Genomic DNA, 27,098 nt, shown 5'->3' with positions numbered 1-27,098 from the left:
CCGAGTCTGCGGGCTCTTCTCCACTTGGTCTCTTCAGGCTCTTATCCTATTTGCTTCTCTCTCTGTATAAACATCATCACCACTATATAACAAACCATCTCACCTTTTCCTCCATTTCCCTCTTTCATTCTTGCTTCTTTGCATCTTCTCTCCATCCTACTTCTTCTCCACATTATCGCTCCACTTTAGGCTACTCTGACTCAGCAACTTAGCCTCATTCACTCTGTTTTTCACAATCCTATGATTCTCATGTTTAAAAACATTAGCTTCACTTTATCCTTCCTTTTCAGCTCAAGTTCATATCTTATTTCATCGCACATTATCTTTCCCTGTTTTCTTTACCTTTCCTCGTTCTTCTATTGTTATAAACAGGATGGCCTAGGTAGAGTCTGTCGTAAGTGATAAAGTTGGCCAAAAGATGGGGTACTGGGGGCTGGAAGAACATGGTCCGCATGAAGGAGCAGGCTAGCTTAGCTTCCCCAAGGCCACCTTCACATTCCCAAGTGCTTCAGATAAGACAGGTCCAGACCCTCACAGGAAAAACGAAGAGACAAGTGGTTTCTGTGGTTAGGCAAAGAGCAGGAGCCCCGGAAGCTAAGTGTGCCTCCACACGGGCAATTCACAAAAGAAGAAATATTAACATCCAGTAACGACAGAGGAAAAGATGTTCAGGCTCACTAGGAATCAAGGAAATGCAAACATTTGTCTATCAGATAGGTAACGACTGAAAAGATGAACGTTACCCAGTGCTGGTGAGGGTGTGAGGAAACACTCTCAGGCGACGTTACCAGTGAGATAAGGTCATAAGGCACAAGTTTCTGACAGCACAGTTTGGCAACCTGTATCTACACTTCAAAGGTATATGGCCTCTGACTCAGCATCTCCGACTTCAGTCCAAGAAAATAAGTAGACAAGGAAACAAAGATATAGATATGAAGTCATTAATAACCTCTACCTTGTTTATGACATGAGGGCAGAGAGCGGTTAGTGGCGGAGCCTGGGAAAGAGAGGTCCCTGCCTGTGTGGGGGCAGGCGGAGAGGAGAGAAGCAGAGAGGGAAGGGGAGGAGAGGGGAGCAGCATGTGAGCACGAGACGAGACCATGAGGAAGAGACAGGAGAAGGAGATGGGGGGAGACGGGGAGAGAGAAAGCCCCACAGGGCGCAATCAACCACATCACACAGGCACGAAGAAACGACACAGCTCCATATTATGAAAGACGGTGAATCAGGAAGCTCAGGATATAGGACAGCAAGCACAGTGTGACCCAGCTTAGCTAGAGTGACACATAAAGACAAGTGTGGCAGAGGGGTGACTACGTGGGCACCACGGTTCTCACTGAGGGTGCTATGGTGACTGGTTTAGACTCTACCTCGTGCTTTCCTAGCTTGTCAGAATTTTAATAAGTAATTTCTAGCAATACGCAATACACTAAAATTCTACATAGTTTAGACAGACCCTTGGACTTTCCTGTGAGAATTAACCCACAGGCAAACAAATTAAGTAGATAAAATGGTACCACCTGCTTTTCATAATGCAGACATGCTCTGTTTCTCATGTGATCAATTTAAACTGCTCATTAAAATTTCATTTGTGTAAACCTGTACTGGAAAGACAATGGAATTAAGCTATGAATACAGATGTCACCAACCTAGCTATTCTTTGGCATTTATTAAATGAAAATACTTTTCCCTTGAAGTCCTATCAACATCGGAGACGTAAAGAGAAGCCGTCTGAATTCAGGCTCTCCTGAAAGCAGCCCCTACCGCTGGGACTTGGGAGCAGGCATTTGATTTGGGTGTGAGGCAAGCACGACAGGGCAGGAGGGCAGCAGGCCCAGACAAGGTGTGTTAATGAAGGAGCTACTGCCACAGGTGACCACGGCTCGGTCCCTCTGCGAGCCGTCCCGGGGACTGCGAGGAACGAGTCCCAGAACTGTCCCACCGGGGGTCAGGGAGTCAGGGGCTTTCCTCAGACCCCCTCTCCCCGTCGGTCTTCCGTGGGAGTGAGTGCCTAGGGGCCAAACATGGCGCTACTTGAATGACATCTATTACCTCATCAACACCCTGTAATTCTCTGGAGGGTTGGTCCTGTTTTCGAGATTAGGAATCTGAGATGCAGAAAAGATTAAGCCACTTGCTGAAAATCAGATAGTTAATAAGCAGCTGAGCTGAACTCCAAATTCAGTCTTCTCTCTCCCACTCTAGGGTGCCACGTGGTAAAGGCCACGGCCCGTCCATTCTCCAGCATAGCTGGCGCTCCTCGTGGGGAGAGAGAGACACAGCCTGAGAAAGGGGGGCATGCTTCCAGCCTCTCTCCTTGCAAGGAAAACGTATGGAGATGGTTGCCCAGATTGTTTTAATCTTCTTGTGTCCACAGAAAAATCTTCTAGGTCATCATCCACCAGCCACGTGAAATTTTTATAGCATCATCATCCATGGCTACTCCCACCCCAAACACCAGTTACTATGAAATTACGCCAGAATTTGGATCAAAGTATGGGGGAAAATTCAAGACAAATTTTTATCTGATGAACTCATGGCAGAGAATCAAATTTCATAGACAGTTCCAGATTCTGGTATATTAAAAAACAATCTATAACTTTACTATGAGGAGAGTACTTTATTAGAACAAATAAAACATGCTGAGCTCTGCCGGGACACAGGGGTCATGCTCATGTGTGAGCCAAGGAGATTCTTTCCTTGCTTTAGTAAAAAAGATAATCATCTGCAAATCACTAGCATCTGAGGTTGGCTTGATTTAAAATGCACAGAGATACAGAAAAAGTTCCAGGAAATCATTGTATTTAGAGCTTGCCTGCATTAGTCAGTGGAAAGGCCCTTGCGGCTCCCAAAATAACACTTGGGACAGCAGCTGTACGCTAGCACCTTCACTCATGTGAAGGCATGGCTCGCATCTGCGGTTCTGCAGGCTCCCGGGAGGACAGCTCCTCTTCACAGGGAGCCAGGGGAGCAGACAGGCCGCCCCACACTCCCCGCCTCCAGCCCAGCTGTACAGCAGCTGCCCTGAGCAAGTCCCATCCCCAGAAGCCCCAGAGCAGCCCAACTGAAGGAGCCCTTGACCCAGACGCCCACACTAAACACCTAACCATCAGTCAGATTTAGAAAGCAGAGCCCCCTTCAGCATTAAGCCTGGAGGACACAGGATCTTCACCAGAAGGATAAAATGCAGAAAATTCTGGCCAGGCATTGACCACCGAGACCTTTCACAGAAGACGGCATAAGCGTCTGAGGAAATGACAGACGGCAATCCTGGACACAAATTACCACGATGCAGAGAACAAGACCCTGGCCACGCACTCAGTGGACTGTCTGGGGAGGAAGCATTTTCATCCTCTGGGTACAGAATTTCACAATTCCTGGACCACAGCAAGTGTGGGCAAGGCTCCAGACACACGTGATATCTATGTGCCAGCCACGTGAAGGCCGTCCGGGCCAGGTCTGCTCGTTCTCTGGACCCACAGAGGTCTCTGCGGTGACACCCATCCAATGACTCCAACAGGAAAGGGAAGGGTTGGGCGCAGAGGGGCACTTCACCTGGCACACTGGGCTGGAAGACTTTATTCAGATCCAAGGAGGAGGCTCTGGAATGGGTTTTCTGTGGCCGCGGTGGCGGGGTGGGAGGGTCCTCGCCCCTCTTCATGGCCTCTTCTATGGAGGTGCTAGAGTAGGATCTGCAGCAAAATAAGGGAAGGTCAGAAGGCACACAGCAAAGCTTTACTCTCTGAAATTGGGCCGAAACAGAAAATACCCACAAAAGGCAAAGCGACTGCCAAGGCTTGCTGAGTTCCCGGAGCGGCCAGGGACGCTGCTGCCCCCTGGATGCCACACCAGCTGCAACAAGCACCCGACCCCCAACCCTGAGTCACAACCTTTTTTAACCTCTTTGCTCTTATTATACCTTAGACCTAAACTTACCCCAGAGGGAACGCTTTCTGTAAATTCAAATCCATTTCGATTGGAATTGTTAATAAGAATAACACGTAAACCCTTCCACTTAGGTACTTCCATACTTCAGTAGAAGGGCTTCATGGTATTAACTGACCGCAGAACTCTTCTGTTTACATGCAAACGTGATAACAGGCACATATGGAACTGGGACAGATAAGCTGAGAGCAAGAATCAAATGTTCAACGGAATATGCCACAAATGAAATTCAGGAGAGGAAAACACACATCAGTCAGGTTGAGGGGCCTTGGTTGTCTCACCATGAGAAATACAGGTTTGGGGAAATTTTCAAAGCAAAGGCCTCCTCTTAACCTTCTCTCTCAATCTGTAAGAAAGCAGGAGCTAACTAGGCAGTTTCAGAGATTATAACTCCAATTCACGGCATTTAATGAAAAAGGAACTAAGTAAGTTGCTAAAGGTCACATAGCTAGAAGGTTACATAGGTTTCATTCAAATTCCAGTCTCAGTTTCTAAATTATATCTTTAAAATGTTCTGAGACTGCCTGCCTATGAGCCAGGGAAGAAAACTTGGGGCACAGCTAGACTATACAGTAGAGCCCTACTTATTTTCTAAATTAATTCAACTCAGTACATTACTCTATCGCTTAGGAATAAGTTTGTGGATGAATTCCCAATATGATTTTCTAAGAAGCTCATGTGTACATCTTATGTCTGTTCTATTCAGCTTTTGAGCTAACTTCCTGTCAAAGAAGAAAATGACCTTTGAGTCAGAGATGTGTCCTACAGATAAATTAACCTCAGAAAAGTGTCTTGGTATTTAGCTATTACAGTGGCACTCAGGAACTTAGAATCTATCCACTACTATTAAGCAACTTCAGTTCTTGGTAAAGCTGGTTTTGACATAGCAAGTTCTTATTTTCCTGAATAACTTCCTCAAGGTTTCTTTGTGGTAGTCCAGAGTTTTTTTTGTCATGCAAGGTTGCAATCTTTAATAAAGCCACCATAATGGCATGTGAAATGCTCTGGGGTGGTCCCTGTAACACAACTGGCAAGACAGGCAAGGCAAAGGCAGGCAGGAACTAGCAGGAAGGGTGCTCTGATCCTTTCAACCAGAATAAAAAGGAACCCATAGAAAAGGACAACAAAGTTTTCAAATGGGAACTCTTGATTTAAAAAGGAAATTAGAGACCCTGGCTAGAAAGAACTTTCTATGCCAGATACAGCTCTAGTGACATTTTTCACTCAAGAAAGAGAAAATAATGTGTACGTGTATAAATCATGTGTGTGCGTGTGTATATATACACACATACATATACTTGAGCACACAATCTCATACTACATCTTATTCCATTTTACTTCCATATATAACCTGTGTATTTGTATTTTTATATGGAAAGTTAAATGAATATCCAATAAGTGATACAGTAAAACTATGACTGCAACCAATTAAAAGATAAATGTGCAGGGAATCAACAAAATGATGAATGTAGCAGTGTTAGAAGGGTGATTTCCCTTTCCCTTACATTTCTACACGGCTTTATTATTCTAAAAAGGAGGATTAAAGTAATTTAATTCTCACGGTCTCAGTGAGGACCCAGTTGGGTGTAGCGAAAATAAAAACATCCAAATTAGACCAAGAGACCAATCCCTAAAAGAATAATATATAAAATTTAGCAGAGATATTAATAATAGAATATGTGACTGAGATTTTGTCATTTCACTCGCTTTGAGAGGAAGCCAGCAGAAGTAAAAACTGTGAGGTTCAATTTCTGCCATTCAGAGAAGGGTTTGCCTACTATGAAGGCAGATAAATGTTACTATTCCTACATCCTAAAGCCAGCACGGACTAACTTGTAAAAGATCCATTCATCCTTCAAAAACAGGATGAGTAAATGTGGTGGCCATAGAGAGAAACAGGAACTATAACTTCTTTTCCTACCAAAATGAATTAGTGTACCTATTATTTTAAAAAATATGAACACAGATATCTGTACCTTCTACAAACAAGGAAACAAAACTCTAACTTGGAAAATCCAGACATAAAAGATAAACTGAGGGGTAACTCTCTGACTTACAAGGAGACGAGAGTTCCTTAAATTGGCAATATTGCAAGCATACAAAATATGATCAGATTTAAATTCACTTTCTCAGGAATACATCTAGCAGCCAAAGGAGGAAAAAAGTCACTAAGAGCCAAAGCAAAACTTGGCAAACACACACGTAGCATCCTGTCTCCCACTGCAGTCTACTGGTAAAGAGCGGTCTCAACACCATTTCCCCTCTTTGAGATTCTAGTATTTCTATGAGAGTCTGTATTTCTCTTCGTTCCTCCCTTCTGATGTCTGATGTCAACCACAGCACTGCCTTACTGGCTCTCCCTCTTCTACTAACCTCTACTGACTTAAAAACTGTGAAGCTGAGAAGAGGCTCTAAGAGGACGAAACAGTCCACAAACACTGCTTACCTGAAGTTTCGAGCCACACTGAAATCGCCGAAGCATTTTAGTTCCCTACTCTAGATTTTATCCCCCAGACTTCCTATTTCTTGGTGTTCACCTTGTCATGATAGGACATCTCAGTGTTAGTTACCTTTTAACCATATTTCCCTCTTTCCAAAGCTACTTTCCCCCTATTCGTTATCATCCTGCAGCAACCGGGTCACATCACATCGCCCCTTCTTTGTGTCAGGTGGCCAGAGAGCAGCAGCCCCTCTCCCAGCACCAACAAACACAGAAACTAAGTGCCTCCCCAGCAGCACTGCGGGCTCCAGTCAGGCCCCTCATGACGAGTGAACTCACCCTCATCCTGAGCTTCAAATTGAAGGGAAAAGATTTTGGGTTGGGAGGTTTGTTTCTAGTCAGGGACATGGCACAAAGGGCATTCAAGCAGAAGTTAAACAAACACTACCTGGATCTTGGTCTTGCTTTGAGACTGTTGGAATCCTTAGGAGTGGCTGAAACAAAGATTAGTTGTTGTTTGCTTGGGTTTCATGTCTGCAGTTAAACAGGTTTTAAGCCGCACCTGGGCTAGTACAGAACACATCAACAAGTAAACATGAGGTACAGGTATCCGTGTGGAAAACTTGACCGCTTCCACATTTTCGTGATTCCATAATTTTATTTCTAAAGCTAAAGGCACAATTAAGAAGAAAGAAAAACCAACATATTTTTCCTTTCATCAGAGCATTAGCCACGAAGCCATTCTCAAATCGAAGTTGATTAATGAACAAATTCCAGCCTAAAAGACAACTCTCTCAAGAGGTTATCTATTTATACAATGATGGGTTCAGACTTGAGGGTTTCTTGGTCTATCATGATAGCCTAGTAATAAAAGATTTTGAACCAGTCTCCCCTGAAGGTTAGGAAGAAATCTATTGGGCTACATATTTTAAGATTTTCTTAAAATACACCACCAGGACCGCATGACCACAAGAAATCCAAGTCCCACAGTTAAGTCAAAATGATCTATGCAGCTTTTCCTATAAGAAAATATTCTTGTGTCCCAAATCGTACAGAGAATATTATGGAGTGAAATCATTAAAATATTTGTCAACCATATAACTTTTCCTTCTCCAATTTAAATCATGAACTAGCTTGCTCACTACCAACACACACAGAGCCGACTTTCCCATCATAAGTTGTTGGGAGTAATGAGAAATACTTACAAAAACATTAATCCTCTTTTTACGTTTTCAATCCTCTGCGGAAGACAACTTTAGAAACCACTAGCTGTGCTAAGGTTTTGCAAACATTGCAAATTTTTCATCATAAAATGTCATAAAAATTCAAAGAAAAAGTGCTACTAACTAGGAGCAAGGAGAATATAGTTTGTATACTGTTTGCACAAATTTTTCCGGAAAGAAAATGTCCCACTGCGTGATGCCATCCTCTTTTACATTACTCCAAAGATAAAACCCCTCCTTGGTATGAAGCATGCTGGATTTCTGACGATCATTAAACTCCTTGGGTTAGATAAGCGGGGCAGAACGCGGAGCGGAGATGCGAACAAGGCCCAAAGCAAACTAGCAACACACGTCCCCTTAGCTTCAGTCAGCTATAGAAGACGTGCTTTTCTCCCAACTGAAGCGCTCTGGCTTCTTGGAGTGAGGACACAGGCACCTTTTAACTGCAAACCACTGAAAGGCTGCCGGAGCCCCGAGAAGCACGGGAGGCCCAAGCAGTGTGAGCCTGCCTCGCCCGGTCTTGTGTGCCCACACGAAGATGGACAACCACCTCCCCTCCTCCAGCCCCCCGGCGGCAAAAGATGGCGGCCCAAGAGAGCCTCTCCTCCAGCCCAGCAGGCTACCTGGGGGCTGGGCGGACGGTGCGAGGGCCACTCACCACGGGGCTGAGAGCCACCCTCCAAGCGGGCCGCCCACGGCTGGCTCCGGCCCGCTTCTCTCAGGCCCCACTGCTTCCCAGAAATATGTGGGCAGAAGTCTCAGCCATTTTAAAAGACTGTTCCCCAAACCAGACCGCGGTGACCATTACTTCCTTTGTCCACTGCCACTATCTTTGTCTTTGTGCCGGGGGGAGGGATGGGTGTGGAAGGAGGGGGGAGCCCTGCTGGTGAGAGACAGACAGGCAGGCAGACGGGGTGATGGGTGTGGCTGAGCCGTGGAGCCCAGGCCAGGAGTCCTGAGGTCCAGGGGCTACTCCTGGCCACGACCCTCTGTGGCTGTGACCTCCGTGAACCTCAGTCTCCTCAGCTACAGAATGAAGATAGTAAAAATGAGGCCCCCTTCTCACTCAGAGAGATAAGGAAGTGAAGGCGCTTTAAAAACTAAATGTATTCTAGAATTGCAACATATTACTGTTGTAGGGTGTTCCTAATTTTTCAAGCTTAGAAATCTGGTTATGAAATTTAGTTCCTTCTAGGACAGCACAGGAGGTGCAGGTGGCCGCAGGGAATGGAAGGAGAGACCAAGGGGTGGCAGCCGGCAACTGGGCAGCTGTGAGAATCACCAACAGCAGGCTGAAGACTACAGTGTGAGGGCGAGCAGGCCCAATGCCCTCGGCAGGACCTGGAGACACACAGAAAAAGATGGCCATGGTGCAGTATGGCCTTTAGAATTAGGCTAGAATGTGCCGTTAGCTAAGAAATCCATCAGATTCCACTAATATGTACATGTTCAGCACTTAAAAGGGTAAGGGTCTATGAGAAAAATATGTAACAAGGAATACCGCGCTCCCTGATGACACAGTCCCATCCCATCTGTAAGCCACCACATTTTCTTCACCACCATTACTATTATCATGGCTATCACCACCCACTGCGGAAGGAAGAGCAAAAGCGGGAAATGAGATCCCAGGCAGGGCTGGTAAGCTTCCACAGGTTCAAGATCAGAAAAAGCTGGAGAACACGATTTTAGTTAAGTCTTCCATCAGCCTCCAAGCCCCTGAAAGTCAGACTCAGCATTTGGAGCATGTGAATAGCCACAAAAATGGCAAGGGCAGGTTGGGTCAGAATCCAGGCAGAAGCCCACGGGCGGATCACAGCTTCTCACTGAGCTGGGCAGATGGAAGAAGAATGAGAACTTCCTAGAACACTCCAGGCATGTCATCTTTCCAGGAAACAGAAACAGGATAGGAGGGCAAGCCTAAAGTTTAATTCTCCAGAAGGCGGCAACTCAACTGAGGTGAACTGCCCACATGGCATGGACAGCCTTCCAGAATTAGAAACTACCACCTTGAAACTCTCGTGTCTCCCGCTAGGAATCCAAGCATTCCCCGGAAAAGAGGGTATTAAATACGTTTTCAGATGAGGGATTCCCTCATATCCACTCCAGAAAGGGCAGCAAAGGGAAGAACAAATCAGAAACCACATAGCATGCTCCCAGGCAGAATGTGAAACAAATTCAGATATACTTCACATACTGTGGCACGCACACCCTGATAGGTTCTGTCTGGTGACGCCATGCCCTACTCAATGAAGGAATGTTGAAAATGACATATAAAGCTCATGCCCCAGAGAACACGTAATGCTCATGGAAAAAAACAGGAAGAGCTATTAGCCTAAAAAGCTGTTGGAGAAGCACAATTTAACTCTCCAAATTTAAATAATTTTTACTGATACCATAACATGAAGTTTACAAAAACTAGAATGTATCCACTTCATTTCCAGAAATTAGAGTTGTAAAGTACCTACCTCAGGCATCTGTCCTACGCAAATAGAGCATTTCTGCCTATGATGAAGGAACCTGAATCAGTTCCAAAAGCCAAAACTAGGTTTGGGAATTCCTACCACTTTTGGAGTCATAGTTGATCTACGATCTTAATTTTCTATTTCTTAACGTCGCTTTCTAGAGGTAGTGATTCCCAAAATAGGCTGAACATTAGAACCCCTGGGGGGGAGGGGCTGCCTAAAAATACAGATTCTTAGGCCTCATCACTGCAATCAATCATATATTCTCGTTCATATTCATTCTCCCTCCCTCCGTCCCTCTCTCCCCCTCTACCCCTCTCTCTTTTAAACCTTAAATGAACTTAGTGTTTGGGAAATACTGTACTGTAGCATAAGCCTCGATGTATATTGATTCCTTTGTTCCAACTTTAAAAAAATAAAGCCTGGATGATAGCTAGTTAACCAAAACAAACATGATTTACTTATTAAATATTAAGAGAGAGAACAATAAAAGAGAAAGCAGCAACGTCTTTCATGTGCTCATAATCAGAGCTCCAAATAGTAATGCCATCCTTAGCCAGTTTGTTCTCAGCTAGGTTCATCTTGGTTCAGTGATGGCTCTGTCAAGAAAGCTGAGGCCACAGGCCCGACCATCTCCATGGTTCCCAGACACAGTTCTGACTCTCCAAGAACCTGGGCAAACACGACTTTTATTTCTCTCCTTGGAATCCACTCCATGTGTAAGCACATTTACCTGCCTTCCTGGTGGTGAAGCATAATGAAAGCGTTTGAGATTTATGCTTTGGAAATGGAAAGTTTCACCTGTGAGCCTCCCGTTAATCCACCCCATCAGCTTACTCTACACAGAAATCACAATGGCTTGTTGAAATCTTCCCAAATCCAAGTCTTCTCAATTTTATACTTAGTGACAATGAGACCCTCGATTCAAACTGAGAGATCCTTTCAGTGAAACCTGTATTCAGAACTTAAAAAGAAATCACCCTCTTCTCATACCTGAGAAGAGGAGAGGAGTAAAAAAGAAACCAAAAGGTTTCCTTAGAATAAAACACAAGACAAATATTTGGAGAGAAATATATATATATATATATATATATATATATATATATATATATATATATATATATATATATACACACACTATCACAGATGTACCAGTTTTCTCACTGAAACTACAGGGTTGTTTTGGTTTGTTTGTTTGTTTAAGAAATAATTACATTAAAAATATATTAAATTGGTTTTCTCCTACCTGAATCCTCGGACATATCTTTTGGTAAGGCTTCATCCGTAGCACTCTTCAAAGCTAGCAGTGTTTCGTTTTGTTTTTAAAGAACAAGAGAGAGAAAAGAAAAGAAAAAAAAATTTTATGTCTCAGGCACATTACATTAAAACAAAGAATCCCTAGTCATCACTTAATGAAAACGGTGTTACAAACATCTATAAGTCGCTATAGCACTTACTAAAACAATAAAAGTCTCCTAAACTATGGTAACAGGTTCTCCTCCTACAGAGAACAGAGGTATTTTCAATGTTCCAGAGAGAGTGGCTGGGAGGAGTATTACCAGGAAGTAACAAATTTCCCCGTTTCTTTCCGGACATCCAGAGCAAAGACATAAGGATCCCTCTGAGAGTGAGAGCCAGGATTCAGGATTTTTAGAGCTCGCCAGGTTATTCCAATGGGTAGTCAAGGCTAAGACCCACTAGTAAAGACAGTAATCAGAGTACTTGCTGCCACAGACAACATCTAGGTCTGCCTGCCTCTCCTGAGCAAATACTGAAACAGAGAGCATGCAATTACTGTTTCCTAATGGGAAACATATTTTTCACGTTTAACTCCCATACAAAGCTACATCCATGGCAGGTCATGATAACAAAACCTGAAATAGCTTCACTGATTTTTAGTCCCTTCAGATAAGCCTTTCATTCATGGGCAGTGAATCAATATCAGATAATAGAAGGAATACTGGCTTGAGAATTCGAAAATCTTGGTTCGTATCCCTGCTCTTTTTCTTACTGAGCAAATAATTCATACTGCCTGAACTTAAGTTTACTCATCTCTATATCTTAGGTTATAAAACATACCAGCCTCCACTGCATTTTGTGAGGACTGAATAATACAGTGCATGAGGAAGGACCTGATAGATTATAAAGCATTATACAGAAGTATGGCAGGAGGTGGGGTGTTGCTCCTGCTCTTCTAGATAAGTCCCAGGCCAACTCAGCCCTGTGCTTGATGCTAGCTGTAACACGGAACACCGTGCTGCGCTGCTCTCACCCGTCCAGCAAGATAAGCAAATCGTCACAACCCAACACCCACAAAGTCACAGAGAATAAAGCCCAGGGATAGAAACTCTCTCGAGAAGGTAACTTCCTCAAGGATTAGACCTGTGTACAAATGTGCATGTATATTGATATTCTGGGATCACATCTGCCAACACAAGATGTTATGCTCACAAACCGTTCAGCTTCTAGTCATTTCCTAATTAGTACGACCAGATTCCAAAAAAAGGTGTTGGAGTAGCCTGAGGGTCAGCAGTGAGTACGGGGTCATAACTGAAGGGCTTTGGACACTCAAGGGCTTGTTACCACTTTATGAACTATAGTTTCGTGACAGCAGCTGGAACTACTTAATCCATCCAAATGTGTTCATATACAGAGAACAGTCCTCAGATGCTCTAGAAGTCAGCCATTCCAAGAGAAGTAGATTAAAAATATATATAGGTAAAATGTCCCTAAAGGGAGAAAACTCATTCTTTTCATACCTTGTTTGTCATCACCAGTCACATCTTGGGTAGGGACAGGAAAGTCGGCCACGTCTTTAATAGATAGCTTCTTGGAAAAGAAAAGAAAATTAATAATATGGGTTGGAATGGAAATGAAGTGATGTGCACATCTGATGCAAATGTTGTTAAAAGCTATATATCTTGCCAATATTTCTGTCTCCCATAAACCCTGAAATTTAATACTATTTTATTTTTTAGGTTTCTAGTGAGGTATAAGTTAATTTGTATTGAAAAATTTATATACACAGAGGAAAAAAATAATGACTTAGATTGAGGTACATGTATAGACCACACATTATATCTTAATCTGGTGTGGGACTCAGCCAGAGTTGTGGAGCATTTGCCCACGACTCCAGTCAACAACAAACCTGTGCTCTAGGTACTTTCTCACGAGCAGAGAGAGGTTCTGACAAGTGGCCCCATCACATGGGTATTTGCCAGGATCTCTTATGTAGAGGGTGTTCAACCCTGATTCAAACAGCCTCCTTGTCATGGAATAAGAGAATTTTACTGATGAGCAGAACAAAATTTTCTGCTAACTCACTGAAGGGAGAAGTCCTCACTTACACTAAGAAGATGAATACCCAAATTGATCAAGTATTGATTAGTTTAAAATTCTATGTAAAATCTACTTACTATAATTTCTTGTACACTCTCAATTAACATGGACTCTGTCCTCTGATAAGATTAAAGGATAATACATATTCATAGTTGATATATATATACGTAAACACATTCTAGAAAGATATATAAAAATTGAAGGGTGATTGGGTAGGTGGGGATAGGGATAAGAGGAGAACTTGTCACTATATGCCTTTTGATATTCTTTTTATTTTAAACATATTCAAAAAATCAAATAAAGATAAATTTTAAAACTTAAAGAAGTAGGGTAAATTCCTGGAGTTAGCCGGTGCTCCAAAAGGTTAACTGGTTTACCTCTCAGAATCTGAACAGCCCAAGAGACATAAGCAATACTTCTGTTTTCAAACTGTTTCAAAGAATGGAGTTAGAATACTGCTTGGTGGTAACCTGATCTAGGGTTTAGCCATCCACAGGCAAGTCATTCTTGGCATTACAATGAAGCCTCCAGATGTAATTTAGAACAGAGAATGTATCTCAACAGTGCCCTTCTTTCATTTTCTTGTCCCACCTGGATTGTAAACCAGATCCTTAGCAGAATAAAATAATTTAGGAGTAGAAAATATAGATAAAAAGAAATCCAAAAGAACACTGTTGAAAGAAATTTTTAAAATCTAAATAAAAGGAAAGACACCCCGTGCTCATGGGTCAGAAAACTTAATATTGTTAAGATGGTAATATTCCTTAAATCCATCTACAGATTTGAAGCAATCCTTCTTGGCTTTTTGCAGAATTTGACCAGCTGGTCGTAAATTTCATATAAAAATGTAAGGGACCCAGAATAGCAAAAATATTCTTGAAACAGAAGAACAACTTACCAAAACGTTATAGTAATCAAGACCCTGTAGTACTCACATAATGACAGACATATAGAGCAATGGAATACAATTGAGAATCCATAAATAAACCCTTAAATTTGTGGTCAACTGATTTTCAGTAAGGGTACAAAACAATTCAGTGGGAGAAAACTGTCTATTCAACAAATGATGTTGGGACAACTCGATATCCATATAAAAATAAAGAGTGAAGTTGGACCTCTTCTTCACGGCATATATAAAAATTAACTCAAAATGGATCACAGACCTAAATGTAAGACCTAAAACTATAAAACCCTTAGAAGAAAACATAGGAATAAACCTTCATGATCTTGTATTAGGCAATGGTTTCTTAGATATTACACCAAAAGCACAAGCAAAAAAAGAAAAAAATTAGATAAATCGAACTTCATCAAAATACAAAACATTTGTGTTACAAAGGATACTATCAAGAAAGGAGGGAAAAAGAAAGAAAAATACTTGCAAATTATACATTTAATAAGAGATTTATATCCAGAATATATAAAGAACACTTACAACTCAATAAACAACCCAGTTTATAAATGGACAAGGGATAGGAATAGATATTTCACCAAAGAAGACATACAAATGGCTAATTAGCACACAAAAAGATGCTCAATATCAGTAGTCATTAGGAAATTCAAATCAAAACCACGAGATACCACTTCACTCCCACTAGGGTGGCTAAAAGCAAACAGACAGATAATAACCAATGTTAACAAGGATATGGGGAAACTGGAACCCTCATACACTGCTGGTGGAGGAATGTAAAATGGTGCAGCTGCTCTGTAAAGTAGTTTGTTAGTTCCTCAAAAAGTTAAACACAAGGTACAATATGATCCAATTATTCCACTCCTCAATATATACTCAAGAGAATTGAAAACATGTGTGCACACAAAAACTTGTACATGGACATTCATAGCAGCATTTTTTCTAACAGCCCAAAAGGGGAAACAACCCAAATGTCCATCAGCTGAAGAATGGACAAACAAAAAAATGTGTTAGTATCCATACAACGGAATACTATTCAGCAATAAAAAGGAATGAAGCACTGATACATGCTACAATGTGAATGAACTTTAAAACATTACACAGTGATCTCATCACAAGAAAAAAATGTTTTTCCTAATTCTTTAATGGCGTATTTATGTGAGATGGTGGATGTTCACTAAACTTAACACAGTAATCATTTCAAGATGTATGTCAGTCAAATCATTTTGCTGTATATACACCTTAAACTTAGCCAGTGCTATATGTCAACTCTATCTCAATAAAACTGGAAGATCAAAAGCAAACATTATACTAAGTGAAAGAAGCCTGTCACAAAAGACCACATATTTTATGTTTCTATTTATATGAAATGTCCAGAATAGCCAAATTCAGAGACAGAAAATAGCTTAGTGATTACTAGAGGCTGGGGGAAGCGGGGAACAGTAGATGACTGCTAACGGGTACAGGCTTTCTTTTTGGAGTGATGAAGATGTTCTAAAATTCGACTAGAGTGATGGTTGCACAACTGTCAATATACAAAAAACCACTGTATACTTTATACAAATTGTATACTTTAGATGAATATAGTATATGAATTATATCTCAATAAGCCTGTTTACAAAAGAAAGAAATCCAGTAATCTAAGAAGCATTGCTAAAGACAAGTGTCCGTGAAATTATAATCTTTAATTCTTGATGGAAATAAGTACATGGTACAGCTCTGCTGTCTTTAGAAAAAGATGTACTGCTGAGCAAACTTTTCAAGACCTGACTCAGCTACAGCTCCATTCACAACAAACACCTTTATGGAGTCATCCTTCACAGGGCTGGTACCAAGATCTATCTAAACTCCAAGCATGGGGAATTCCCTGGCAGTCCAGTGGTTAGGACTCCACGCTTTCACTGCTGAGGGCCCAGGTTCAATCACTGGTTGGGGAACTAAGATCCCACAAGCTGCGTGGCGTGGCCAAAAAAAACAATAATAAAATAAAATAAACTCCAAGCATGCATTCCTGTGTTTAAAATATCTCCATTTCCAGACTTCACAGCCACCTGTGTATTTGCTCCTTTCCTTTTAGAGAGATGATAAGTGAGTACATGAAGAACAGCAACATGAGTCAGTAATTAATTTCTCCAAAAAAAACAGCATTATTTATCTCTGTTGGAAAAGCAAAGACCATCTGATACCATGGCAAGTTGGAACAAAACGTTTAACTAGAAAAAATGCGAATTATGACTTTTTTAGTAAATCACCTAACAACAACATAATTTTACACAAGCAGGAGTACCCATAGCAAAAAAATTTAAAAATTTAAAAATAAAACAAAAAAACAAAACAAAACAAACAAACAAAAAATAAAACAGGGCAACTGCATAAGACAGTTGTAGAGGTGTCTGTCCCGGCCTGACAAACTTCTCCGTACACTGTCAGCAACCCCAGAGTACACTGAGGGCCGGGAAAAGTGACTGACAATCATACTTGCTTCACCATCATGCACATTCTACAGAAAAAGAAATTGAAAAAGCCAAAACTCTTTGAATGCACATCTATCACTCCACCTGAAATCACTTTATCTCCTTCCCAAGAGTAGAAATCTGCTGAGGAAAGGAACACGGAGGCTACAACTCAAAGAAAGAGCAGTAGAGAGGCCCAGAGAGACGTTATCAGAGGGGGCGCAGCAGAAGCAGGCTTGATTCGCTCAGAGAGGAGCAGAGGATGGCATCCACAACATGCACTACAGGCACGAGAGCCTTGTGGGAAAGAATAAATAATCACACACAATCACAAGAAATTTTTTAAATGGCCCTGTATCCTGCCTTTGATTTCTATCATCTTGCAACGTCGGAGCACTGTAATAGGAGCCTATGAACAAACCTCCATTTATGAAACATTTCCAGACTTTTTTCAGGGTGGGAACAGCCGATATCATAAGTTGTCATCACAGCAATCATAATGGTGACGAAAGTGCTGATATTAACAATAACCATAAGGACCCCTAAAGCACACAGTTAAGTCCCTGCATCAGTGGCCCAACGTTATAGGAATTCTTCGGGTTTCTCTTGAGGATCATCCAAATCAGGCAGCTTTCAATGTGATCTGGGGCCCTCATATACAGTTCTCAAACCTCCTCTCAAAACTGTTCTGATTCATTACACCTTGTTAATACTCAGCTGCTAAAAATACAGCTTTACAATGTTTACTTCAAAATTAAAGCTCGGTTAAAGTAAATAACCTGGCTTACATTTTTCTGGCTTAGTTTGGCTATACCTAAATTTCACCTCTAAAAGGTCAAGAGGCTACTTTGCTTTTTTCACCAAATCTAGTTTTAGGGAGAAGAGAAAAAAAAGATAATTATAGATATATCTGGTGTCTAGATTTGAAATGCTGAGCTTCAAAGTAAGTACTAAGTATTAAGAGAAATCGTTATGAAAGCAAATTTTCCAGAGTTTGTAAAGAACAATCAGCTAATGGATTTAACAGTACACACATCCTTATTTATTAACATATGAAGATCTTTTACCTCCATCCGATTCAAGTCACGGGGTTGTTGGTTTGCTGGCACTGGCTCAGAATAAGCATCAAATAACGCACACTCCCACTTGGGCTTAGGAAAGGCTAAGAAGAAACAAAAAGAATGCATAAGAATATGTACTATAGTCATGGCGGTCCTAGCTTTTCTGTGCTTGGTAAATAGAACAACAAAAGCAGCCAGCTCCTATATACTAGAGATGGCACTAATCACGCTGAGGTAGTATTTCAAGTTCTTTACGTATACAAGCTAGTACAGTACTTCTACCATGCCCACTTTACATGCAATAAACTAAGGAGCAGCGAAGGTAAGCACCTTAGTCAAGGTCAGAGAGCCAGTAAATGAAGAGCAGGGACTTGAACTGCCACCACTCCTGCTGGAGGGTCCATGCTGTCAGCATTTCATGTTGTAACATAGAAGTCATTTTCCACCTTAACCATCACTATCACAATACTTCAGTTTTAACTAAGCTACTAGCAGCATTTTAAAATGGCAGTAATATGTTGATAGTTTGAATACCATAAACATTAATTGAGGAAATACTTCATTTTAGCTATTACTATTGGAAGTAAATAGACAAGATCTTACAATGATATGTGCCGAAGAAAACTTTATGAAATACTCATTTCTTTTGGTTAGCAGAATAACAAAAATAAGAGCACAAGTTCTTCCTGATTTATAACAATGAAATAAGAATCACAGTATGGGTTTCTTCCAACATAGTACACTGACAGCAGCTGTTAGCTGGGTAGCTGAGTGGATCAGCGTAAGAAAAACCATGCTACCTGGTACGCTAACACTGAACACTCACACTATTTCTTAGAAACAGATTCTGTTTCACCACTTTTGTCACAAAGTAAGTAAAAAAGAAATGTCTCAACAACTAGGAAAATTGTCAATATTCCAAAGAGGAAAAGCAGACTGGGGTAGACAGTAAACAGAAGCTACAAATCAAATTTGTCAAGACCAGCTATTAAGAAATCAAAATTTTAATGCCATGTTTAAAAACATTTTTTTGAATCAAATGTTAAAAATGGATTGGCAGGGACTTCCCTGGTGGCACAGTGGTTAAGAATCACCTGCCAATGCAGGGGACATGGGTTCGAGCCCTGGTCCGGGAAGATCCCACATGCCACAGAGCAACTAAGCCCTTGCGCCACAACTACTGAGCCTGCGCGCTAGAGCCTGCGAGCCACAACTTCTGAGCCGGCGAGCCACAACTACTGAAGCCCGCGTGCCTAGAGCCCGTGCTCCGCAACAAGAGAAGCCACCGCAATGAGAAGCCTGTTCGCCGCAACTAGAGAAAGGCCGCTCGCAGCAACAAAGACCCAACACAGCCAAAAATATAATACATAAATTTATTTAAAAAAATTAAAAAGCACAGAGAAGACCCAAAGAGTTCTGGCCATTTTCTTGAACCAAATACAAAAATAAACAAGGGTGATAAACCATTTAAAAGTTAACTACTAAACCCTTAGGGTTTGCCTAAAATATACTATCACTAAGTTTGATGGGGTTTTATGAGGTCTCTCATGATTTTTGTTAGAACTATTTAATTATTATTTAAGATTAATCCCACAAACTCACTCTGGAAATGATGTGCAATTTTTGTTTAATTGAAGGGTATATGATGGATTCTTCTTCAGTTGTTTCTATATAAAAGCATGCTCCATAAAAGGCCATTAAGAAATGGGGGGCGGGGGGACTTCATTCAAAATGAAGGGAGATGCTCTTGACTGAGGCTCTATTTTTTAGACTCCCCTGTACTGTGTAAGCAAGGTAAAAGCAGCCATTTGCAGCAGTAAAGGAATCAAGAGGCTGCTTCTCCTTTGTTAATACACTTTTTGCTCAGGGCTTTCAGACCTTTAAAAATTTCATCAGTGACTTTTGAAACAGTCCGTGAAACACCTGAACACCTACAAAGTGACTCCTCAAATAAGGAGTCATGACACCCAGCCTAGGTTCCATAGCCACACCGCATAACAACAAGGAAACAGCATTCCTCAAGACCCCAAACAGGAAAGAGAGGGAGGAGAGAGAGCGAGACAGAGACAGGGACACAGAGAGAGACACTAAAGAGGAAACAGAGCAGTGTGTAATGCTGAACAACTGCAAACCAGTTCCTGGGGACCCCCTGAGGGTCTCCCCAAGCCTGTAAGGAAGGGGAACACGCTGGAGTTGTGGCCCGCTGGAGTCAGAAAGCAGCTGCGATTAGCAAAGTCCAAGCTCTGAAACAAGTAATAGCTTTTGCTCTCTGAACCCTCCCCTTTGTACATTTTCTGAGGGCCTCTGGGCAAGATCCCAGAATGGGTCATGCTTCCCCCGACGTGTTCACTGATCCCTGGCACCAGCCATGTACTTAGTTAGTCTCTTCCTTTTGGTTGAGCCTCCACCCCGTCACTACCTAACACAGAATGACAGACTTTTTATTAAAGAGTCAGAGACCCGAAGACTGACTTAGATAAGTCATTGGCTACTTTGAATCTAGTGCCGTTATGAGGAGGGGACAAGACAAGATAATCTAAGGCCTTTCCAGATCTAACCATGAAATTTATGATCTGTTCATGACTAATCACATTTTCTTTAGACACTGGTTCCCTCCTGCCAATAATCATCAATGACTAAGCTCTCATGTTTTAGAGGCCCTCTCTAAAAAGTGAGAAAGGCTGTTGAAAGCACCAGCTATTTCTGTACCCTTTCGATGGAGGCTATACTTCTGTGAATAATAGAATTCACCTCAGAAATCAGCCCACTGCCTTTGAAAGGGCAAGAGATACTATTAATTTTTTTCAATCTTCCAAAGAAGTTAATACAAAGGTTGGACTCACCATGACTCTTTCCTATCCAAAGGATTTGGGGGTAACTGTTTTATTAATGAGAAAGACAAGGAGAGCTCTATTCTAACTTTCTGGCGTGCTAGAATGTTCTATATCTTTATCTGATTGCAGTTACATGGGTGGATACACATTAAAAAAATCGAATGTACATTTAAGATCGGAGCCTTTCATACATTTCACTGCATGTAATTTTTAATCTTTTTCATTAGGTACAAGACTCCTAGTCCATTCCATTGCCCAAGGCCACTCGGGGACACCGGGATGGGCCTAAAGATGGCAAGTCAGCATTGGCTCTACAGGAAGATCTTCCTCTTAATCTTTTTATCAGCTGGGGATTCAGTAGTTGCCTGGTCTACAATTTTCATGAAAGGGTTAAGTGACTTTGGTTCAAATCCATCCAGACAGTACTAGGATGGAGATAAAAGATGACTCACATTTGCTAGATCATCCCTATGACTCACATTATAAGTTGTGAGAGTCTAATATCAGTTAATGAACAGTAACTGCACATACAAAGGACTCCTCGAAGTGTCTGGACGACATCTTAAGGAACAAAACTCTCTTCCAAGGTCTGGAAGGAAATGCCTAAGGTTTAGGATTTATGATGAGGCATTACCTGCTTGCAGGTACTCTGGCTGCAGAGTTGGAGGCAGGCCCTCAGGCAGTGGGTAGCCGTTCTTCCGAGCCACAATGAGATGAAACGCAGCACAGAACTCTGGCAGGCTCAGGGCTCCATCGCAATCAGCATCGCTCAGTTCCCTAAGGATAGCAGATGTTATGAGCGCCTAACACGGGGCTCAGAGGGAAAGTTACTCAGCCTCAAACATGCAAACACGACTCCCAGGCTCTCTGGTGGAGGCCCTGCAGGGTCCCCAAACCCATATAAAATCTCAGGGGGCCACACGGAGGAAGAAAAATCGACACCACTAGCATGAGTGGCACTTTATAAATAAAAATTTAAATTCTTCAGATTCTCCAATAGATCTGTTTTACAACAGAGTACACAAGTAAAAAAACTATGGGAGGAAAAGGAAAACGATGCCCACAATTCACACTTAGTTGACACTCATTCAGTAAATGCGTTGTGTGAAGAGCCCCGGACTTGGTTCTCGAAACAGTCAGAGGAAGGGCTGGTCCTGCCCTTTCAGGGTGTCCTGGCCGTTATTCAGTTACCCAAGCTCAGATACAAGCACTTCATTTTTCAGCTTTAAGGAAAAACCTTGAACTTTTCAAATCGCAAATGTTGTATCAAAACTTTGCTTGAGAATTCCCTCCTGGGAAAACACAAGTAAGCTCAGTAAATACTGGTTGAATTATGTTTTCAGATAAAACTAGCAACTAGGGAAGGCTGGAACCAGATGAGATAGAAAGGAAGAAAGGGAGAGGCTTGAAAAGGCTTATCTTTGCTTCAGCCGTTGTTTCCCACTGAAAAGCAGAGACCTATCTGCCAAAGTAACTAAGACCCCATAAGCTCAACCAGTCTCTTAGGTGTACAGAGACGAGTACGCTTGTGTTAGGACAAGCAGAGCGAGAAGGCATATACAATCATAGTAGAAAGGGGGTTACTATTTGAAAGAAAAACCATGGAAGGTAAGCTCCGGAACTTTCCTTTGGACCCTTCACATCCTTGTCCCCCTTGAATACTCAGAAAGCACCAGCTCCCCAAGGTGAGGAGCCAGGGAACTGTTTCAGACACTGGGTGGAGAGAATCCCACAAAGCTTACATGGATATGTCTCAACAAAAAGATAGAAACCCTCATGCCGATAATGTTAAGACTGGGAATTCTGCCAAAACAGACTGTATTCTTTACAAAATGATAGTTTCTCTTTTTTCCTAGCTTTAAAGCCTAATAAGGCTTGCCATTTTTTTTTTTTTTAATGCTAGAATATATTGCCGAAAAACCGAAATTCAGCTCAGGATCCCAGATACAGTGGCATTCACAAGTGTCAGTGGAATAGTTTTCCAATATGATGTACAAAACATGACAAGCAATTTTAAACTCTATTATAATTTTTTTGCAAATCCTCATGAAAAAAAGTTTTACATAAATATTCCAATACTTTAATTATATATTTATCACAGCGTGGTCTCCCACCCAGTCTTGAGGAAGAAGAGCCCACACGCAGCCGGGAGTTTACAGAGGTACAGAGCGTTTTCATAAACGCAAACAGAGCCATCTGGACCAACCAGCACAGCCCTTCTGGAGCCGGGGATGGAGCCGGCACAGCAGCAAAGCACCGGGCACGCCACATGTGCAAGTCTGAACCAGGGCCCAGCTGATAAACACCAGCCAAATTTATGAAGCTCAGAGGCAGCGAGAAGAGTCAAATTTAACTTAATTCCAAAATATTTGTGGAACTTCTGTTCACCTGGCCTCATAAAATATTATAAAGAATAGCTTTTCAAGGTTCTCTGGTCACTTACACCACATCAAGTAGAAAAATCTGAAAATAAAACACACAAGATGGAAATCCTCATACGCTCACACAACTGCTTAGACTGAAAAGGCATCTAGGTGAGGATAATAATTAGGAAATTGCTTTTTAAATAAGAGCTAAAACAGTGCGTAGTATGTGCCAGACACTATTCATTGTGCTTTTCATATAACTTACTTAATCTTCACAGCAACAATAATCTAAGTTCTTTTCATTCTCTTAGTCTGTTTTTTAAAAAATTCAAAAGATTAGATTTTTAAAATGCAAAAGTAGGAGCTAAGGGATGGCTATGGATAACAGTATGATACTATGAGGCATTAACTGTACTTACCATATATAGGAGAGTTCTGGAATGGAAAGCTTTGATTTGGTGAAGAAGTTCTTGGCCACAGAACCTGTCAAGAGCCATTGTTTAAATAAATCATGAATTACTTATCTAGAGCAGCTTTTATATTTACATGTAAATGAATCACCATTTTTTTCATTCAGCAATTCCTACCATATAACCACAAATATAACAATTATTCATCAAAGCAACTACGAATTGTGTGGCTAAAAGCAACATACAAACGGCTTTTAAAAGAGTATGTAAATTAGAATAGGGCAAAAGAACTAACGACATAATACTTATTATGACATGAAAATTATATGAATTCCTTCTTCGTATTTCCAAAAATCTGCAAAATTTACTAAAAATTCAAAAGATAACTATCAAAATTATCAAAGTAAAAATCTGCCGAGCACTTTTAATGAACGGATGCAAAAGTAATACACGATCATGGTAGGAAACAGCAAAAAGAAGAAAAACTAACACCATTAATCTCATCATACTAGAGATAAGACAGACATCTTGGGAAAGCGTTTCAGTGAGATTTAAGATCTCTTGGTGGCTCTTCAAGAATCGCATCCAGGAACCTCTTGCTACTTTCTTTATTCACTGCAAATTTACCAATATCAATGGAAATCAGGTAATCATTCCATTTTACATGTTACATAGCTTCAAGTCCCAATTGCACTTAAAATGTTTAGACCCAATCCTTATTGAGATTGAAATTTTTATGCTTTCTGCTCTCAAAACAGTTTCACAATTCAAAAGCCTCAAGTCTAATACAAAGAACACTCAAATCAAAGCCCTAAACTCTATTCTAAACTGATAAAGTCAAAAGTCTTTCCTTAGCCATCACAGACTTCTAACTGGCCTTGAAACAAAGGATTATAGTGGACCCTAAGGCAGACTTATTTTCCTTTGATAGATGAAGGATCAAAGACAAAGTACCCTATAAACGAATGAGCCTTCTCCCCAAGAGCATCCTGGAAATAATGCTGACACAGGACTGCTGGCCATCCACGCAGCCTCCTTGTCTTGTCAAACATTTGTCAGAAATGTCTTGAAAGCCCATTTGCCAGCTATTTTATACATAGAAAGGCATTCTCCCCTAGTTTCATTCTTCTTTTTCCCTCCTGATCTCCTTTCTTCAAAGTATAATAGGCTCAAACCCACAGCTAGAGTGGCCTGGCCTTCACACAGTAGAGAGAGACTGTCGGCCCACGGTGTCCCAGAGTGGTTGGGTGGCGCCCACAGGGGAGATGGCGGCTAACAAGGTCAGAGAAGGAGCACTTGAGCAAGCCCGAGTGCTCCCTCCTTCGGTGCTGACAGAAGTTCAAATGGGGAGCTGGAACCCTCGCCCCAGCCCCACCCCCAAGCAACAGAGAAACCCCAAACAAGCCTCCTTTCCTTGCTCTCTCCAGCCATTTTCAGATCCACCTGAGAGCCACATGTGGGGCAGAAGAGGTAGAAGGGAGGCTTAAAAGCTGTCAGCAGTCAAAGATCAAAACCATGAATCCAGACTTTTTCTTACAAGGGGTCTCTCAGCCCAGTAAACTACAGCTACCCCCAGCATTGATCCATCAGTGACTGAATGTTAATACATCCAATATATACAGATCTTTAAAAAAAAATAAAGACCAGTAACCCACTGTAAAAATTGATTGAGCTATGAGAGTTCAAAGAAATAGATGCAACTGACTCTTAATCATATTGAAAAAAAAAAATGTTCAACCTTGTTCGTGAGACATCTGTAAGTTAAAACCACACAAAGACATGATTTCTTGCCTGTCAGATGGGAAAAATACAAAAGTTCAATAACGTGTTTTGATAACAAGGCTATGGGAAAATAGGCACCTCATACAATGCTGGTGGGGTGACAAAACGGCACAACCCCAAAGAAGGGGTGTTTTGCAAAATCACATTTGACCCGGTAATCCCACTTCCAAATTATCCAAGGATACACTAACAAAAATATAAAAAGACATATGCAGAAGGCTATTTACAAGAGAAATATTTGTAATAGCAAAGGACTAGAAGTAATCCCAATAAAGAACTGGCTGAATAAATGATTGCACATTCACACAATCTATAAAAGGAAACGAGAAATATCTCTACATACGACTACCGAGTAATCACCAGAATATATTGTTAAGTGAAAAAAGCAAGGTGGAGGAAAGAATAAGTAGTATGCTACCACTTATCTAAGAAAATATGGAGATAAGAACACACACACACATATATAGAGATATGCGCATACACGTATTTGCTTCTATTTTTAAAAACAGACAAATAAGCCATTAAACAAGATGTTTACCTATAGGAACAAGGAAGGAACAGGGTAGAGGAGATAGGGGCAGGAACTAGACTTCTTCGAATGTAGCCTGTTTTGTACAGTCAACTTTAGGACTGTGTTAATATTTTATATAAGTAAAAAATTAAATTTTAAGAACACAATCCCTAAAAATTGAAATCAAAACAAATAAAACTGAAAAGCACAAAGCTGGAGAACTCTCACTATCCAATTTCAAAAACTTACTATAATAATCAAGACAGTATGGTATTGGCATTAGGCTAGACATACAAATCAGTGAAATAGAATTGGTAAAGACATAAACCCTCACACTTACAGTCAGTTGAATTTTGACAGGGAACCTAAAACAATTAAATGGGGGAAAGAATAGTTTTTTCAACAAATGGTGCTGGGACAACTAGATATTCACATGCGAAAGAATAAATTTGAACCCCTACCCCATATCATATGCAAATTGGACGAAGACCTAAATGTAAGAAATAAAACTGTAACATAGGGAATTCCCTGGCAGTCCAGTGGTTAGGACTCTGCGCTTTCACTGCCAGGGCCCGGGTTCAATCCCTGATCTGAGAACTAAGATCCCACAAGCCACATGGTGCGGCCAATAATAATAATAATAAAACAAAACTAATATGACCTTGGATTAAGCAATGGTTTCTTAGATATGACACCAAAAGCACAAGCAACAAAAGAAAAAATAAACTGAACATCAAAATTAAACTTTTTTGCTTCGCAAGATACCATTAGGAAAATAAAAGGACAAGCCACAGATTGGGAAAAAAATATTTACAAATCATATGTCTGATAAGGAACCTGTGTCTAGAATACACAGAGAACTCTTTCCACTCAACGATTTTTTTTTAAAAATGGCAAAGTATCTGAATAGGCATTTCTCCAAAGAAGATATACAAATGGACGGTAAGAGCGTGAAAAGATGCTCAATGCCATTCTTCATCCAGAAAGAGATACCACTTCACATCCACTAGGACGGCTACAATCAAGAGATAAAAACAAGTGTTGGCAAGGATGTGGAGTAAGACACTACTGGTGGCAATGTAAAATGGTGCAGCCACTTTGGAAAACAGTCTGACTAGTCCTCAAATGGTTAAATACAGAGTTATCCTATGATCCAGCAATTCCACTCCTAGGTATACATCCAAGAGAAATAAAAACATACATCTACACAAAAACTTGTACACAAATGTTCACAGCAGCATTATTCTTAACAGCCAAAACAACTCAAAAGTCAATCAACTGATGAACAGATAAATAAAATGTGGTCTATCCATACAATGGAATGATATTCAGCCATAAAAAGGAATGAAGCTCTGGTACATACAG

The 27,098-nt window shown here is 41.1% G+C and overlaps 1 protein-coding gene across 11 annotated transcripts in view; it reads right to left on the bottom strand.

Annotated features, from left to right (window-relative positions):
• Window positions 1-27,098, bottom strand: part of REPS2 (RALBP1 associated Eps domain containing 2) — a 228,584-nt gene that overhangs the window by 92,045 nt on the left and 109,441 nt on the right. For 4 of the 11 annotated variants that reach the window (XM_082447092.1, XM_082447097.1, XM_082447095.1 and 1 more), the window contains 7 exons: window positions 23,450-23,513; window positions 21,299-21,441; window positions 17,837-17,931; window positions 12,830-12,899; window positions 11,317-11,370; window positions 6,834-6,879; window positions 3,556-3,692 (listed from right to left, as the gene is read on the bottom strand). In XM_082447092.1, the coding sequence (XP_082303218.1) occupies window positions 3,556-3,692; window positions 6,834-6,879; window positions 11,317-11,370; window positions 12,830-12,899; window positions 17,837-17,931; window positions 21,299-21,441; window positions 23,450-23,513 (609 nt within the window). The remainder of the gene's footprint in view (window positions 1-3,555; window positions 3,693-6,833; window positions 6,880-11,316; window positions 11,371-12,829; window positions 12,900-17,836; window positions 17,932-21,298; window positions 21,442-23,449; window positions 23,514-27,098) is intronic. The other 7 variants (XM_082447100.1, XM_082447101.1, XM_082447102.1 and 4 more) reach the window with 3 other exon arrangements.

The sequence above is a fragment of the Balaenoptera physalus genome (genome assembly GCF_965194825.1).
Source record: "Balaenoptera physalus genome assembly, chromosome: X".
In the NCBI taxonomy this organism is placed as follows: domain Eukaryota; kingdom Metazoa; phylum Chordata; class Mammalia; order Artiodactyla; family Balaenopteridae; genus Balaenoptera; species Balaenoptera physalus.
The sequence above is the reverse complement of the archived record's forward strand: the minus strand, read 5'-3'. Positions and strand labels throughout refer to the sequence as shown.